This window comes from Schistocerca serialis, chromosome 4, assembly GCF_023864345.2.
Source record: "Schistocerca serialis cubense isolate TAMUIC-IGC-003099 chromosome 4, iqSchSeri2.2, whole genome shotgun sequence".
NCBI classification, from domain to species: Eukaryota; Metazoa; Arthropoda; class Insecta; order Orthoptera; family Acrididae; genus Schistocerca; species Schistocerca serialis.
Genome location: NC_064641.1, coordinates 222,875,879 through 222,894,603, shown reverse-complemented (window position 1 = coordinate 222,894,603; position 18,725 = coordinate 222,875,879). Strand labels below are relative to the sequence as shown.

Genomic DNA, 18,725 nt, shown 5'->3' with positions numbered 1-18,725 from the left:
GCAAGTAACGTCCATGGATGGGCGAAGGATGCTGTTTTGATCAAGACTGACCCAGACCTCATTTTGGACAATCCCTCCACCTCCCCAAACTTGTCCTCTAAATGCTCAATAAAAAACTGAGGCTTCATCATCATGAAAGATTCCCGATCAGCTCTCGAACATACAAGGTACCGGGGCGAATAAGATCTGCTTACATCCTTAGCCTGACGTTCCTCCCATGGTGTGGCCAGGGAGGGGAATGAGTTGGGGTCAAACTTCTGTGCATTGAACTGAGCTCATGAATGCTTAGAGACTGCTGTGTTTCACCACCAGCAAGAGATGATGGACTGCACTTCATCGTGTGTCATCCTCCCTGATGTCACCCACTCTCACCAGGGGCCCTCCCCACTGACGCCACCTAGCTGCAGAAAAGGCCAACTGGCAGGATGGCCATTGCCGGGAGTCCCAATACCCAAGGAGTATGGGCATCTACCCCTTGGCATACACGGGGAGTTAATGGCACAGGCATCAGCAGAATGATCCCTGTGTGGTTTGGGGGCTACAACCAACAGGGTACATGGCAACCCCACCACAACGTACTGGCCATCATGCTGGATATCAGGTGCAAAGAAGTCCATGGTCATCGTCGACGCAGAAAGTGATACTGCGTAGTGCACGGTGGAAAACACACCCACGAAGGTGTCCTCGCCCAAGAGATGGAGAATGAGTGAGACTTAAATGGGACGACGAGAAAGTGGGCTAAAGTTCTCAATGCACAATAGACACGATGCACCATGTAAGGCGCCCTTCCCCATTTGGCTCACTCTTCGGGAAAATTTTGAAGAATGGAGGTCAAACACTACAGGGGACCATCACAAAGGTCGAAACGTGTGAGACTCCTTTTAGTTGCCTCTTACGACAGGCAGAAATACCTCAGGCCTATTCTAACCCCCAGACCCCCAGGAGGACCTTTCGTGGGCAAGTGCTCTGCTGACTGCAGTACCAAGCACGACTCACGACCACATCTTCACAGCTTTACTTTTCTGTTAGCATTTAAAACAGATTCAACATAGTTCACGTTTACACTGCACACAAAAGCTGATTCCCACACAGTAATCAATCAATTCAAAACAGAAAGTGCCATTTGTGAAAATGATTAAACTCAAGTAGTAATGTCTACCAACCTGGTCACTTGACTAGAATACAAATGAGGTGCTGAGATCCATAAAGGTGTAAAGCACACAGCCATTGATCCCACATTTAAGTGAATATCAGAGAAACCAGTTATACAGCTTTCTCATGAATTTTCATATATACATGTGGTCCTACAGCACAGCTAAACCTGACTCATCAAAAGATCAGTAGGTTTGAGAAGCATGAATAAATGCTACATTCTTACAATCGACGGTGATGTGCTTTAGGCCCTCGTGATTCTCAGTGCTTGAAATGGATTACTGTATGATAAAATTCATGACTTGATATATTAACTCGTCCAGAAACCCACAAAATTGGTTTACTGACAGTACGACTTTAACATATACTGATATCCGATCTAATTTTACTATAGTATACAGGGTGTTACAAAAAGGTACGGCCAAATTTTCAGGAAACATTCCTCACACACAAAGAAAGAAAATATGTTATGTGGACATGTGTCCGGAAACGCTTACTTTCCATGTTAGAGCTCATTTCATTGCTTATCTTCAAATCACATTAATCATGGAATGGAAACACACAGTAACAGAACATACCAGCGTGACTTCAAACACTTTGTTACAGGAAATGTTCAAAATGCCCTCCGTTAGCGACGATACATGCATCCACCCTCCATCGCATGGAATCCCCGATGCGCTGATGCAGCCCTGGAGAATGGCGTATTGTATTACAGCCGTCCACAATACGAGCACGAAGAGTCTCTACATTTAGTACCAGGGTTGCATAGACAAGAGCTTTCAAATGCCCCCATAAATGAAAGTCAAGAGGGTTGAGGTCAAGAGAGCGTGGAGGCCATGGAATTGATCCGCCTCTACCAATCCATCGGTCACCGAATCTGTTGTTGAGAAGCGTACGAACACTTCGACTGAAATGTGCAGGAGCTCCATCGTGCATGAACCACATGTTGTGTCGTACTTGTAAAGGCATATGTTCTAGTAGCACAGGTAGAGTACCCCGTATGAAATCATGATAACGTGCTCCATTGAGCGTAGGTGGAAGAACATGGGGGCCAATCAAGACATCACCAACAATGCCTACCCAAAAGTTCACAGAAAATCTGTGTTGATGACGTGATTGCACAATTGGGTGTGGATTCTCATCAGCCCACACATGCTGATTGTGAAAATTTACAATTTGATCACGTTGGAATGAAGCCTCATCCGTAAAGAGAACATTTGCACTGAAATGAGGATTGACACATTGTTGGATGAACCATTCGCAGAAGTGTACCAGTGGAGGCCAATCAGCTGCTGATAGTGCCTGCACACGCTGTGCATGGTACGGAAACAACTGGTTCTCCTGTAGCACTCTCCATACAGTGACATGGTCAACGTTACCTTGTACAGCAGCAACTTCTCCAACGCTGACATTAGGGTTATCGTCAACTGCATGAAGAATTGCCTCGTCCATTGCAGGTGTCCTCGTCATTCTAGGTCTTCCCCAGTCGCGAGTCATTGGCTCGAATGTTCCGTGCTCCCTAAGACGCCGATCAATTGCTTCGAACGTCTTCCTGTCAGGACACCTTCATTCTGGAAATCTGTCTTGATACAAACGTACCGCACCACGGCTATTGCCCCGTGCTAATCCACACATCAAATGGAGATCTTCCAACTCCGCATTTGTAAACATTGCAGTGACTGCAAAACCACGTTCGTGATGAACACTAACCTGTTGATGCTACATACTGATGTGCTTGATGCTAGTACTGTAGAGCAATGAGTCGCATGTCAACACAACATTACCTTCCTTCATTTGGGCCAACTGGCGGTGAATTGAGGAAGTACAATACATACTGACGAAACTAAAATGAGCTCTAACATGGAAATTAAGCATTTCCAGACACATGGCCACATAACATCTTTTCTTTATTTGTGTGTGAGGAATGTTTACTGAAAGTTTGGCTGTACCTTTTGGTAACACCCTGTATTGTGAGCGAATTAGCACATCTGAGGAGTGTGCTGTCATCTATCAGGGTTTATGCTGAGTGAACTGGGACAAAAGTCTGACGCATTGTGCTACCATCTGGTGGCATTTAAGTAAACTTCTAGTTGAGCGGCAAGGGCTAGCTGTGTACATCGTGAACTGTACACATTGTTTATCAAATCCGTATGTATTTGGCCCACAAGGCAATTATGTCACGCGAGTTGTCCACAACTGGAGCTGTGCTCACAACCTTTACGCCAAGTTTCATAGAATCTGGAGGAGCAGTAATGCGGTAGATTTAAGTGCCGCATCTTTCAGATTGCAGCATCTATGTTATGTTTATCAGCATTCAGAGAAAAATAACTAATAAATCCCCAAGGTGTCGAAAGTTAGGGTGTTCACATGCTCTTGTGCTCCTACACATCAGCCACCACTGATTGTACCTAAGAAGTCTATGGAAGTTTTGAGGAAATATTGATTCTTCTGCGACTAGCACCATTTAAGCAGTAAGACTACAATGAATGCCTACTATAATCCAAACATCATAGGCACGATTGATAATCTTGACAGTACCGGTACTTCTCGACAATAGACTTGAGGAGCAGGTACCTTCAGTGGGAAGTGAAGACTATGTTTTCAGCACTTTGGGGACATTGTCAGTACAGACGAATGCCATTTGGTTTAAAAAATGCACCAGCAACAGTCCAGCATTCATTGGACAAAGTGTTTAAAGGATTGGAACCTTGTCAATATCTGGTGTATCTGGATGAAACAATCATCTTTCAAGAGGTAAGCAGGGACACGGACAATGACTAAGCTATGTATTAAAGAGGTACCTTGTTGTTAGAAGAGGTGCAAGTTCTTTAGCATACTCTGTGTAGATTGCAATTGATATCCAGCCACATCCAGTGGCCTTTCCACTGTTGAGTGTTTTCAGTTGCTTTCCTATCTGTAATCATTTATTTCAACATCCGTTATTCTGTCATTAGTGTGATGATTCAGAGGAGGAACTAGAGCATGATCTTCTTCCATGAAATAATTTGGGAAAAATATTTAGTATTTCTGCCTTATCTGTGTCATCCTCTGTGTCAGTGCCATTATGGTCACAGGGTGTCTCAACAGATGGCTTTGATCCATTTACATACTTCACATTAGACCAAAATTTATTAGGATTTTCTGTCAAGTCAGTAGAGAGAATTTTACTTCCAAATTTGTTGAACACTTTATGCCTAGCACTCTTTATGCTAATTTTGGCTTCTTCTGGTTTTTGTTTGTCTGTGAGGCTTTGGCTATGTGTAAATTTGTTGTGAAGTTCTCTTTAATTTCACAGCAGCTGCCCAACACAATTGTCGAACTACAGAGGGTCTTTTCCATCCTTCCCAATTTTGTTTGTTGCATACCTGTCTCAAGCATATAGTATGATGCTCATGAACTTTGTCCTTTCACTCTCAACATTATCAGTGATGGAGATGGCATTTTCGTGTTTACTTTTAAGGTGATATGAAATCTGTCTCTTGTAATTCTTGCTAAACAGAAAGATCTTCCTACCTTTCTTTGTATTCTTAATCACTGTGTATTTACTGATGTTGAAAGGCCTTATGATTCCCAGTTCTATACTAACTGAGATAGAATATTCAGGTCAGTTTGTCACCTGCAGGTCTAAGCTGTTATCTTACTGAGTCAGTTCTCTCACAGACTGCTCTAGCTTATTTTTGGATATGGCTCACATCAGCACTAATGATGTGTTGATATGTGCCACTTTAGAGCCTCTATGGTTACAAGTGGCTAGCTGAATCGGTAAAATCTACAAGTCTTGTTTGCGAGATGAAAGAGTTCATTACCTGTAACATTGTTGACAGGGCCTGTTGCGACCTCTGGTACAGAGCCAAGTGGGTCTAAATCAGTGGTGCAACTATGTAGGCTGCAGATACCTCAACTTGTGCCATGGCGTGGTGGGGCATCAGGTCCCGCTTAATAGGTCAGGAGTCCACTATACACAGAAGATAGCTACACGGGTAATGCGTCGCTGTTCGGAGTGGACTTCGTGATACTTTTTACATCACAGGGTCTCAAAAGGTGCAAGTCAAACACAGGACAAGGTTTGTATTAGGAACTAAAGATAGTATAGTGGTAAACTGTTGTAGCTGTGTTGGAAACGAACCACAGTCCAGACACTAACAGAAATTACTGAAGCACAAACTGTTACAGGTACTGAAATCTGGCTAAAGCCGTTCACAAGTTCAGTGAAAATTTTTACATAGGACCTAACAGTGTTCAGAAAAGATAGATTAAATACAATTTGAGGTGGCTTGTTCATTGCTGTCAGAAATAGTTTATCTTGTAGCGAAATCTAAGAAGATAGATGCTGTGAGTTACTACAGGTAGAGGTTATACTTAATCGGAATAAATTAATAACTGGTTCCTTTTACAGAGCTCCCAACTCAGATTATAAAGTTGCTGAACAATTCAAAGACGACTTGAGTCTCATTTCAAATAGGCAATCCACTCACACATTCATACTTGGTGGTGACTTCAATCTACCCTCAATGTGTTAGTGAAAATACACATTGAAAGTCGGTGGTGGGCAGAAAACATCATTCACAACTGTACTAATTTTCTTAATTAAAACTATTTTAAACAATTTGTTCAGGAGCCCATTTGAAGTGTAAATGGTTGTGAAAACACGTTCAACCTCTTAGCAACAAAAAGTCCTGAATAAATAGGCAACATTATGGCAGATACAGGGATTAGTGACCACAAGATCTTTGTAGCAAGACTTAATACTGTAACATCCAAATTCACGAAAAACAAATGCAGAATATATCTATTTCAGAAAGCAGATAAAAATTTGCCTGAAGCCTTCCTAAGAGATGGCCTCCATTCCTTCTGAAATAACTATGAAAGTATAGACTAGATGTGGCTTAAATTTAAAGAAATAACGTCGCAAGCAATGGAAAGATTTATACCACATTAATTAATAAGAGATAGAACTGAGCCACTATGGTACACAAAACAGGGCAGTAATCCTTACAGAAGCAATGTAAGAAGCTTTTAACAGGTTCCACAATGAAACTTTGTCTTGAAATCTGACAGAAAATCCGAAGAGATTCTTACTGTATGCAAAATACACTAGTGGCAAGACAAAATCAACATCTACATTGCATGATAGCAATTGAAATGCTACTGATGACAGTGCTACTGAAGTGGAATTACTAAATATGGTTTCCGGCATTTGTTCACCAATGACAACAAAGTAAATATTCCCGAATTCAAATCAAGAACTCTGTCAACACATGTAACTTAGGAATAGACTCCTTCAGTGTAGCAAAGCAACTTGAATCGCTTAATAAAGACAAGTCCTATTGTATAACAATTAGCCACAAACATAATATGCTGTTGTAGCAGGAGGAGGGGTGATACTCCTATGTGGTGCATTCCAGGTAGCAGATAGGGGGATCCTCCCTGACTTATATTGGTGTTGAGTGAGATAAAATAACTCCCGTGGACCAAACTCATCGTCTGCTGTTAACAACTTTAGTTATAAATTGGAGCTTGCTCCAGCTGAGGTTAATTACCTTTGAAAGTTAAGTATGGAAACATCTTTTAGGGAAAAAAAATGCCACCATCCTGCCCAAAAAGGCAGTTAAGGGATACATCGGATTCAGTCGATAACCAACTGCACACTAACTCATAAAAGAAGAATCAAAGGAGCAAATAAATTATATAGTAACACACAACATAAACTCACTACCTATGACAGGAAAACTCAAGAATTTCACAGATGAATTAAATAAACAAAAACTTAATAGCAGGTCTCCAAGAAACAAGAAACATGATAGAAGACCTGTAAAAATATCAAGGATATAGAATGTATAAAGGGAAACCAGGACAGATGGTTATGAAGTAGTGTCCCAATTAGGAGCAAGCTTTATAGCGAGTATAAATGTAATAAATTCAACAACCGATTTTCAAGCTATATCACCAAGAATTGCAACTGTGACTTTTAAAATTATGAATAAAACTTACACAATTACAAATGCTCATGCTCCCACACGTGGAAAGGGGGGGGGGGAGGGGGGGGGAAAAAACCAAAGGAAGAGGTAGATCACTTTTGGGTCATTCTCCAATGAACTGGGAAGAGAATACATGAAGGGAATATAAAAATGTTATTGGGAGACTTCTACACCCAGCTGTGAAAAGAAAAGAAATAAAAGATATAATTGGAAAATGGAGTCCACAAAACTTTACAAACAAGAATGGTCAAAGACTTTTAGAAGTCTGAAGAGAACACAACCTTATATTTAAATCAACATACTTCAAGAGGAAGCCAAATAAACTTGAACCATCGAAACACCCAGACTGGATGGCAGAGGAGTGTTTGTTAGATGTCTGTATAGACAAAAATTTTCCTAAGGTAATCTACAATGTTAAAGTACTGAGAGGAGAATGCTAGTTAAAATTAAACTCAAATTCAGTCCATTAATGAAAAATAATGGAAAACTAATAAAACAAAAAGGAAGTATGATCCATATCAGCTAATCAAAAATGACAAATGACAACAAATAATACAAACCATTAATTTAACAGATGATGTAGAAGAACTGGTAAGTCTGAAGAAACAAGCAGAGAATCTAGCTCCTTTGAACCCACAAAGAAAACATGCAAGGTGGACACCAGAATGTGACAAATTCCAGGAATAAAGACACCAAACACAGTTCTGTTTTCTGTGTTTGAAACTTTTCCACTCGCAGAAAACCGAGGAATGTCATCAACTTAAAAAATGAAAGGAAAAAATTCACACAAAACATTAGAAGAATTAAGAGAGGATATCATAAAGACAGAATAAATTCTATGGGAGATAATTATCCAAAAAATTCCAGAAACTACTACTACAAAATCTTTGGGAAACAACTCCAACAGTACAAGCCCTCTATGCTAAAACTGAAAGATGAAGATGGAAGAATGGCACACAGTAAAAAAGAAAATGCTGAAATTATGCCAAAAGCATTTATAAACTTTTTAACTGTGAAGAACCTACAGAACTCTTACAAATCAACATAATACCCCAATAAAAACCAAAGCTAGCAAATCAGAACTTTCCAAGAATCAAAAAGGAGCCCTTCATGACAAAGTTATAAAGCATGTAGAGAAGATCGTGTTTTTGTTGGATTGTGGAAATACTGAAGTGACTAGTCAAGGCCTCCTTACACAAAGCTCTAACAAAAAACTGGATAATAGAACAGTTCCCCAAACATTGGGCCACAGTCATCATCCTCCCACTACATAAGAAAGGGGGATAGGAGCAATCTGGAAAATTACATAAGAATCTCTGCCCTAGACTGTACAGACAAGATTTTATCCAAGATCCTACATGGAAGAATAAAGGAACAGCTAGAACAACAGTTAAGGGAATAATAGGGAGTTTTCAGACTACTGAGAAGCTGTGCAGAGAACACAGTTTTAAACTGATTATGGCATACTACAGGAAACAGGACAAACCTCTGGCAATAACATTAGTTGATTTTAAGAAGGCACATGATTGTCTCCACAGCCCTTCAAGATTAAAAATTTTAAGGCATCTGGACTCCATTCAAAACTAATTGGACTTAATCTAACCAACACCAAACTCACAGTTAAGTTTAGAGGAGAAATTTCTGGCCCATTCCCCATAAAAACAGGCTTAAGACAGGATGGCTATCATCATTACTGTTCACCTGAGCACTGGAATACATAATGAGAGAACGGTACACATAAAATGCAAAGAACACAAGAAAATCAGTCTTCTGTTTCTCATGGCTTCATATGTATTTTACGTGTTTCAATAAATTTTGTCATTACTATGCAATTTCCAACCTTTCATAGTTTTTTGTGCATCTAATATTTTGCTAATGATTTGGCTTTCTAGTACTTCTAATTTATCTGAATTATAGTTTGACACTACACAGTCAGTTGCATGTAGACATTCTGACTTCACTACTGTACTGTAATGCCTTATTTTTGCATTTTCAGACAGTCCTTTGCTGTTCAAAAGTGGCTCTAAGCACTATGGGACTCAACATCTGATATCAGTCCCCCAGACTTAGATCTACTTAAACCTAACTAACCTAAGGACATCACACACATCCATGCCCGAGACAGGATTCGAACCTGCGACTGTAGCAGCAGCTCGGTTATGGACTGAAGTGCCTAGAACCACTCGGCCATAGCGGCCGGCTCCTTTGCTGTTGTAATAGTTTTTAGTTAGTTCCCATTTTATGTATTCCTTCCTCTATTGCAACAAACCATTTTCTTGGATTATCTCCACAAGATATGTAAATCTTTTAACCATTTTATTCTTATTGTTTATTCATTTTTTGCAGCTCTGAAATTATCCGTTATGAAACAATGAAGAAGGAATTGTGACATTATTGCAATCACTGCAACTTCGTACTACGCATTTTGCCTATTTTTAACAGTATCACACCAAAAATAAAGCAAAAATATCACCTGGAACAAAAGCAACAGGCAGCCAGAGAATGCAACTGAGACCAAGAATAGCCACAATACAGGATGAGAAATTTTTATGATATCAGGGAGGAACAAGGAGGAATCTCTCCCACATGTAAGTTACATGGCTCAGCCTAAAAATGATCAGTGTCATTATCTTTATAAGGAATCCCTCTTCTCTGCAAAGAAAGAAATAACACTGTTAGGCTCAATAGGTCCAAGTATTGACAGACAAAAGTATAACAAATCAATATGCGCAGCATTAGGAATAAAATATTAGAATTAGAACATTAGTGAAGAAGTAAGAAAGTAGATGCAGCTTGTGTTTTGGAGCACTGGTTAACTGAATCTGAAATAGATATTTTTGGTTCCTCAAGGATGTGTTGCGGCCAATATTATGTGCAGAAAAGAAAAAAAAAATTGGTGGAGTTGTAATTTTTCTCAAAGACAGTCTGAAATTCACAAAAGTTGATGCAAGCCAGTTTTGTTCTGAAGTAGCTTGTGAGTTAAGCTGCATAAAGCTGACAGATGAGACTGCGATAGACAGATCTCTAAATGGAGAGGTAGAAGTATTCATTTAAAAAATAGCAAGGAAAGAAGAAAATATCACTGTCTGCAGTGACTTCAATATAGAAATGTCAAACTGTGGCAAGTAAGTGTCAAGAACGTTTTTCAATATCGTAAGGTAATTAAATTTATTCTGTACAAATAAAAATACTACTCGTCAAGAAGCCTGCTCAGATAATATTACTGTTAACTTCCCTAGTGAGATTTTTACTGCTGGTCATGCAAATGGATGTTTCTCTGACCCTGGACCATTATTCCTCAGACTCTACAGCAAACTGTTAGGTCACATCAGTAATATAACCCACGATGAAATTGAGGGGGCTTGGGTGAGAAGTCAGATAGACGAATTTGTGAACTGTTTGCTGATAGGCTAAGTTATATAAAATGGGACTTTTTGTATGAAACACAGATTTAACAAAATAATGTTGAAATTGTGCTTGACAGATTCTTTAGCAAATATATTGAAGTGTGGTACACTTAATCACCCCTAAGAAAAACTAAGTATAAATGTAAGCCCAAAACAAAGTAGCAAATTGGTATACTAAAGAACTGAAAACATTAGGGAACAAATCTTATTGCAAAATGCATATAAAAACAACTGTGGGAAGGACACCAAAGAAGCTGATACAGATTATAATACGTATCAGAAGTATAAAAAATGTTCTAAAACTAAGTTGCTTAATTATAAAATATTATTGTATGAAAGCTTTATAGAAACTCCACCAAACAAGTGCAAAGCAGCATGGCAGATTATCACACAAGAACACTCCCCCAACCAAACACATGAAGTATCACTTGAATGAGACCAACTGAATGAGTTCTTTGTGACTTCAGTGAAAGAAACTGCAAACAGAATAAACTTGGCCAACACATCTGCAAGCGAACAACTTGGTAAGCGGCTGTCAGTGAAACAGTTTTTTCAGTGGAAAATTATCACATCCACAGATGTAATAAAAGCAGTTAAAAAAAACCTCCAACTCTGAAACTATGGATAATTACTGGCTATCCAACTACATTATCAAGAAAACTATTCATTTTATCCGTGAACCTTTAGCCTTCAATTTTAACAAATGTGTTCAGCTCAGAATTTTCCCCGCATCATTAAAAATTTCTAAAGATATACCAATTTTTAAAAAGGAGACAAATCTCCCCCAAAATTATTTCCTAGTCTCAATAGTTCCTGTAACTTCTAAAATTTTTGAAACTCTTATACATAATCAATTAAGTGATAATTCTGAAGAATACAATCTCCTTTCGAACAAACAGTTTGGTTACAGACAAGGGAAAAATACCACCTCAGTGGTTCTTGACATTATAAACCAGATAAATCACTGCTTTTGAAAATAGGGTTTTATGTGACCTAAGTACAGCCTTTGATTGTATCCCTTATGAAATATTAAGAAACTTGAATTATATGAAGTACAAACAACAGCAATAAAAATACTTGCTTCATACTTAAGACACAAAAAACAATATGTTTCAGTGAGAAACAGGCATTCTTTAATGAAAATGGTAGAGACAAGGTTACCACTGAGATCAGTGCTTGGACCATTCTTTTTCATAATTGCTATCAATGACTCGTCACAACATGTTCCTTAATTTGCAGATGACCCAACAATTATTGCTGTAAACTAATACTGATCTCAATAAATGATTAACAGGCAGGGTACTTATGATGCTGACACCAAAATCTCGAGAGTGCTGAGCAAAGAGGAGAAGAAGAATCTAAATTTGTCCTCAGTGCCAGTTATCCTAGCAGACTATGTGCACAAGTTTCAAGTCAATTTCTATGTTTTCTGAAATATAAAACCAGATTCTCACTGACAGTAAATATTAATCATGAGGAGTCAGTAAGAAATGAAACATAGGCGCATGTGTTTGAGCATATTACAGTAATCACAAAAGCACATCACAGAGAGACAGACATTGGTATAACAGGTAAACTGGTGGGCCTACGTTAATGTGGATACTTAGCTCTTCCCACATACATATATACCTATGATTCTTCCTTTCTTCTCTCACAACTGGTCTATAGCGGTGTCAAGTTAAGTGCAGGGCACTAAACTGACACCTTTAAGCTGTTTGTAATTAATTGATGACTCTGGGCATATTTCCTGAAAGACAAATATGCTGTAGTGACAGCCATCGACAATGCTGGAGATAGTCAAACTACCTCTGATTGACTACTATATCACTACTTCATCTTTTCAAAAGTTTTTGAGAGAATGTACTCACAAATAACTGAGCATAACCACCAACCAGCTGTCCCTCAGAATGAATGGCCTCTACCAAACTGTGGCCAAGAATGGAGTTAACCACCCAATGGTCAATACACTGCTGAGCACAACATGCTTAAGTTCAATGGCTGTTTCACAACCCTTGTCATTTGGATCCTCCCCTCCAGCACCACCTTTACTGAATTATGCAGATGAGAGGATAACACATACTCCTGGCCTCAGTCTCCACTAACCCACTGTTCCTACTACTGCTACCCAACAGTTTCCCCTTCCTCTGTTCTGTTACCTCCACCCAATCCATACCTCCACATCATCTTCATTTTGCGCCACACGAACTCACCTGCTCCGGTGTCCATACACTGCATGAATAGCCCATGTACCTACCACCTCTCATTCCCACATTTCTATCCAGCCAACCAGCTGCTCCCTGTAAACCATTATCTACCCACACCTAACCTCTCATTCTGCTTCCCACCTCCACCTCCTCCTTCCTCTACCCACCTATGCAGCACTAGCCCTCACCCTAGTCCTTTGGGGTCCTGGATTCGATTCCAGGCTGGGTCGGAAATTCCCTCTTCACAGGGACTGGGTGGTGTTGTGTCATCATCACCATAATGATCACCACCACCAACGCACAAATCACTATAGTGATGCTGAATAAAAAGACTTGCACTGGGTGGCCGAGCAAACCCAGATGGGTTCTCCCAGTCAATAATGCCATACAATTATTTCATTTTCATATGCCTTATGCCACAAAATTACATTTGTTTTGGAGATCTAGCAAATTTTTAGTATGCCACTCAGTGGCATAGTGTTCGGCAAGGTAAAAAGCTCAAAAGCTGAATTACAGTCATGGAAATACTATAGTACACATGGCACACAGTGCTGTGAGGCTTACTTTACATAGTCCAGCACAATCACTCAAAACATTCACATGTGTGTGAACTCTATCGCACATCTGTCGTACTCAAAATGAACACTTCAGAATATCATTTCTTTAATGAAAGGAAAACAATGTGACCCCTTCAAAGTCAAAGTGCTTGTAGCACTGAGCAACATGGATGAGGATGTCAATTTTCTGATTGTGTTGGTTACTAAAATTGCCATACTATATCTAGGCTAATTAAAATTATCAAGGTGCACACTAAACCCTAAAATAGCATCTATAATCCCATCTATTGATTAATCAAAAAAATTATCAATGCCCATACCTCTATCCAAGATATTATGGAAGTAGTTGGAATGAATAAAGAATGTATCTAACATTCATCTCATTACATCAGTCCTTTTTGGTGTTTCAATTTTTCTGTGTCTTTGAGAGGATGGTGTTTATGAGAAGGTACTAATACTAAGAAAATCTTGCTATACCAACAGTTTTCTGAGAAGCAGAAAGGGATGGAAAGTCACGGCAGCTATAGGCAGTGAGACTGCATAATTCAAAACCCAATTACACAAATTAATAGTTACAACATAGCAATTAGTGTCATCCGTTGTTTTTTTTTTTCACTTAATTTACCTCACAAGCATACCATAGCAGGAAAACAGCACCATTGAAAATGCGCAAAAGTAATCCATTTGTTCAGTAAGCACTGTATCTCTTGCATGAAACACTGCTGACCACAACCATGCATTCAAGCAGACCTGCAAGTAATTCTCCATTAACACTGGGGAAGAATTTCAGACATTCATACTCAAAGATGAAATGAAATTTAGCATACCGCCCCATACACATGCCAGAACCAATACATTGGGCTATCTCTCCTTACTTCCTTGTGAAACCTCCTCAGCATCAAAAGATGAGAGACAAAATTCATCACAGAAAAAATGAAGGAGGCTGGTTCTTGCACACCAAGAAAACGTATAAAGGGCCACTGAAAAAGAAGCCAATATTAGTGCTCACGATAACCATTCAATGAAATCTGTTTTTACTCCACAATCCGAACTGCCTCACTTTTCCATGAAACTGTGGAACATCCCAATTACGTCTTAAGAAGTTTTCAACTGTATGCCACATACAGCTATATTGGCACTCTTCCCTACAAGTCCATTTTAGCGCTCTTTGGTAGAACGGCTGAACTGACGTGGAGAAGTCCAGGCCATCTATAAATGAAAGAAGGTGATGTGCGTAAAAATCTTTTAGTATTTCACTTCCCTGTAGAAATAATTATTTTACATTGGTACCTTTCGTGCAGTTTTGTCCGACACATCTGTCAACACAGTTTTTATAGAACAGGGTTCTATCGCCAACAGACGCCGCAACAATATTAAACAATCCTGTCGTTACTAGCCATGCTACTATAAGTGACATTTTCACCAATTTTTCGTTCTACGCCTTCAATATTATTTACTACGATACGAAAAAATATCATAATGTAATCACACACATGTTATCAAACACAGAACTTCGTATGACAGCCGGCATGTACTTGCTCCCACTTGCATCGTCAATGTAAACACTAAACAGTAAACAGTAACACCATTGACCACACACATAAATAGCGTGGCACCACTGCGAGTATGAATCGACAAGGGTGATTACGAGGAATAACAGGGATCTATGGGAAAAACACACACAGAGGTTACTACAGCATCGTCCCGATAATGCGAACAGTGCACTGATAAAGGCAAAACGCGGATAATCCTGTTGAAGTGAAATGTTCATGTTGACATTTAGGTGAAACCTCTCTGCTAAGTAGTTGCATGTGAAATTCATGAAATGTCTGTTGTTGTACCGAATACATATTCTAAGAACTACGCCGCGCATTTGCTTTATTAAATCCATTAAGGTATATTGTGCTCTTTTCCTTAAATTTCTGCAGTGGGTTATGGGCCCAATCTGTGGTTCTTTCAAGGAAAGAAATTGGCTTCAATAGTTTTGCAACTAGTGACTCCAGAAACAAGTTTGCCTGTTCTGTTTGATTCGTACGGTTCATGCTAAAAATTATCCAGCACGTTCTAGTATGTAATTTTTGCAGTTGTAAACCTGAAACGTTTTACGTGACCAAAATGGATTTCTATAGTATTAAGAAATTATAAAAAGTGGACCATATGGAAGTTTGCAGTAAGAAACTCATAACGTGTATTAGAATGCGTTACGAGGTGTGTCATCGCGAAGTGCAGAGACCCGTAGTTTTGTCAACGAATGATACAACAGCACAAACAGATGCATTTAAAGCAGCATTAAATACACTGGACAAAGCAAATCGTCCGGCGAGTCAGAGCTGTTGAAGCAAAAATCATGTAGATGTTGGTTGCATGTGAGACGGCGAGAGATATCTGGGACAACCTGTAAGCAGTGTTTGAATAAAAGACAAAACAATGTACGTGTTCTGTTCAGTTATAATTTTTCACTTCTCATATGATTTCAGGTGATGGCCTAAAAGAGGAGTGGCCCTATATGAATATGCACTTCTGGTAAATTAACTCTGTTTCCTAGTTTGCTATAACAATTATAATTAACTTCAAAACATTTTAGGAAACTAGTAATTTTTACCACCGGTTTTTGTGTTGTCTTAATATAAATCTCGTTTTGTCCATTTGTTTCAATTCTTATAAGGAATTAGCAACTTTTTAGCTCAAGAGATTAAAAGATTATCACTGGGCTTAATTTAAAGTTATTTGTTTAAAGCCTTATAATGCATTGCACCAGCCAAAAGGCAGTCCTACTGTGAGTGCTGTTCTCAAACACGGGATGAGTTGACTGACTTCGTAAGCAGCTGTAAATCGTCCTGACTACTGTCAAACGATCGGCAACTGTTGCAAATCGTTGTGTTGGAAGATCTCCTGAGAGTCGTGTACAATTGATACGAGTACCAGAGGTACCTCAAGTACTGTCCTCACCAGTGGATCTTGCTTCCTCTGCAGAAGATACGAGATCTGTCATTAGGCGTCCACCTGCAAGTGGCGTGTCAGTGGTTGGTCTAGGCGTCCTGTACAGGGCGGATGGGGGCCAGGGAGGATTCAGGGTGTTGAACTGATCCCCCTAACCAACAAGTTAGAGTTGCTATCTTTCACCGAAACTGAAATTGAGCCACTTGGATTCACCTCACCTGTTTTGGAGAAACTTGTTTTGTCCGATGTCAAGAGGAGGCAAATGCAAAAGGGTAGGGGTATGTTGACCATTGGTATTTCGAATGTATGGTGAATGATGGTACCCCTTAGGCAAATGGCAGTAAGAGACAGGAAAGGACACCAGGTATACTCAGCATGTATACCTGGAGTCTCATTCAACATATTGAAGGGGCTATTTCAGCAGCCTCTGGGGGAAGAGAGTGCAATCAGCTGCAGATTGTGGTGCACATGGGAAAAAATTATACCTGTCGTCTGGGCTTTGAGGTCATACTTTGGTCATTCCAGCGACTGGCAGAGAAGGTTCAGAAGACCTGCCTTGTGCATGGAGTTTCGACGAAGCTCACAATTTGCAGAATTTTCCCCAGGTTCTGAGTCAAGTGGGAAACCTGGACCATAGAGTTCAAAGATTCTGTGACAAGCTAGGTTGCAAAGTTGTGGACTTGCGCCATTGTGTTGAGAACTGTAGGGTTCCCTTAAATGGGTCCGGAGTGGACTACTCTTCAGATGCTATACTAATGTAGTTGACTGTGTGTGGGATGCTCATGCTACGCGGGATTAGCCAAGTGGTCTAGGTGCTGCAGTCGTGGACTGTGCTGCTGGTCCCGGTGGAGGTTCGAATCCTCCCTCGGGCATGGGTGTGTGTGTTTGTCCTTAGGATAATTTAGGTTAAGTAGTGTGTAAGCTTAGGGACTGGTGACAATAGCAGTTAAGTCCCATTTCAACATTTTTTTTGGGATGCTCACAAGGATTTTTTAAATAAGGTGGCTCTCCATCCAATCCAGATAACGATAGTTGCAGGAAAACCAGATGTATCAGTGTAATATTGAAAGAAATGCTTCCCACAGTTGAGAGTATTAAAATCCTACTGGTTATCTACCGAAGCTTTCGCAACAAAGTGAAAGAGTCTGAAGCGCTCATAGAAAGTGAAGCTATTTGTGAGATTGTTTAGGCAAGACTTGGTACAGGGGTGGGCACAAAATGATAAGTGGATTCTTCTACCACAAACCAGGCTCATCTTCTGATGTAACCAAAAACTTTAGAGAAAACCTCAATTCACTTGTGCATAAGTTCCTCAATCATACTGTATTCATTGATGGAGACTTCAGTCATCCAACAATTAATTGAGAAAATTACAGTTTTGTTATGCTGAGTTTGATAAGACATCCTCTGAAATGTTACTAAATTCCTTCTCTGAAAACTAGTTAGAAACCCCATCCATGATGTAAGTATATTGGATCTGGCAACACATCAGTGTATCAGTGACCTTGATGTAGTTGTGGCAACAATGATTACCAAAGTAAAAAGGACAACTAAAACAAGCATAAAGGTACATATGTTCAGAAAAATAGATAAAAAATCAACACTGCCTTATCTCAATGATGAACTTCCAGCACAGGGCAGAAGCATGCAGAGGAACTGTGCCTCAAGTTTAGAAGAATAGTTGACCATGCACTGGGTAGATATGTACCCAGTAGAACAGTTCGTATTGGGAGGCAACCTCCACAGTATACAGTCAGTGTAAAGAAACTTACAAAGAAACAGAGAGTACTGAATAACACGTGTAAAATAATACATAGAGCTATAGATAGAGACATGCTGAATGAAACATGTTCCACTATCAAGAGGGCAATGTGTGATGTCTTCAATGGCTACCACAGCAGCATAATGTCAAATGATATTTCACAAAACCCAAAGAAATTCTGCTCATATGAAAGGCTGTTAGTGGCATCAAAGTTAGTGTCCAGTCCCTAGTGAATGAGACAGGAACTGAAATTGAGGGCAGCAAAGCAAGAGCTAAAATGTTTAACTTCGTTTTCAAATGTCTCTTTACAAAGGAAAACCAAAGAGAACTACACTAATTTAATCTCCATACCACTGAAAAAATGAATGAAATATGTATTAATGTCAGTGGCATGAGAAACAGCTAAAACCGTTAAAATCGAACAGTGCTCCAGGCCCTGACGGAATTCCTGTCAGATGCTATACAGAATTTGCAGCTGAGTTAGCTCCTCTTCTAACAATAATCTACCATAGATCGCTCAAACAAAAAACCGTGCCTAGTTCTTGGAAAAAACCACAGGTCACACCCGCCTACAAGATAGGTCGTAGAACTGACCCACAGAACTACCATCCAATACATTTGACATCGATTTGTTGTACTGTCTTTGAACATATTCTGAGCCCAAACATAATGAGGTATTTCTAACAGAATGATCTCCTCAGTTCCGACCAGGATGGATATCGAAA

The 18,725-nt window shown here is 39.6% G+C and overlaps 1 protein-coding gene across 2 annotated transcripts in view; it reads right to left on the bottom strand.

Moving 5' to 3' along the window:
- LOC126473333 (post-GPI attachment to proteins factor 3) overlaps positions 1–14,923 on the bottom strand; it is a 115,667-nt gene extending 100,744 nt beyond the window's left edge. Inside the window, exons 1-4 of one of the 2 annotated variants that reach the window (XM_050100319.1) lie at positions 14,589–14,923; positions 14,359–14,507; positions 14,126–14,278; positions 13,924–14,048 (exon numbers count right to left, since the gene is read on the bottom strand). In XM_050100319.1, the coding sequence (XP_049956276.1) occupies positions 13,924–14,048; positions 14,126–14,278; positions 14,359–14,507; positions 14,589–14,715 (554 nt within the window). In that variant the 5' untranslated portion in view covers positions 14,716–14,923. The remainder of the gene's footprint in view (positions 1–13,923; positions 14,049–14,125; positions 14,279–14,358; positions 14,508–14,588) is intronic. The other variant, XM_050100318.1, reaches the window with a different exon arrangement.
- Positions 14,924–18,725: the final 3,802 nt, after the last annotated feature.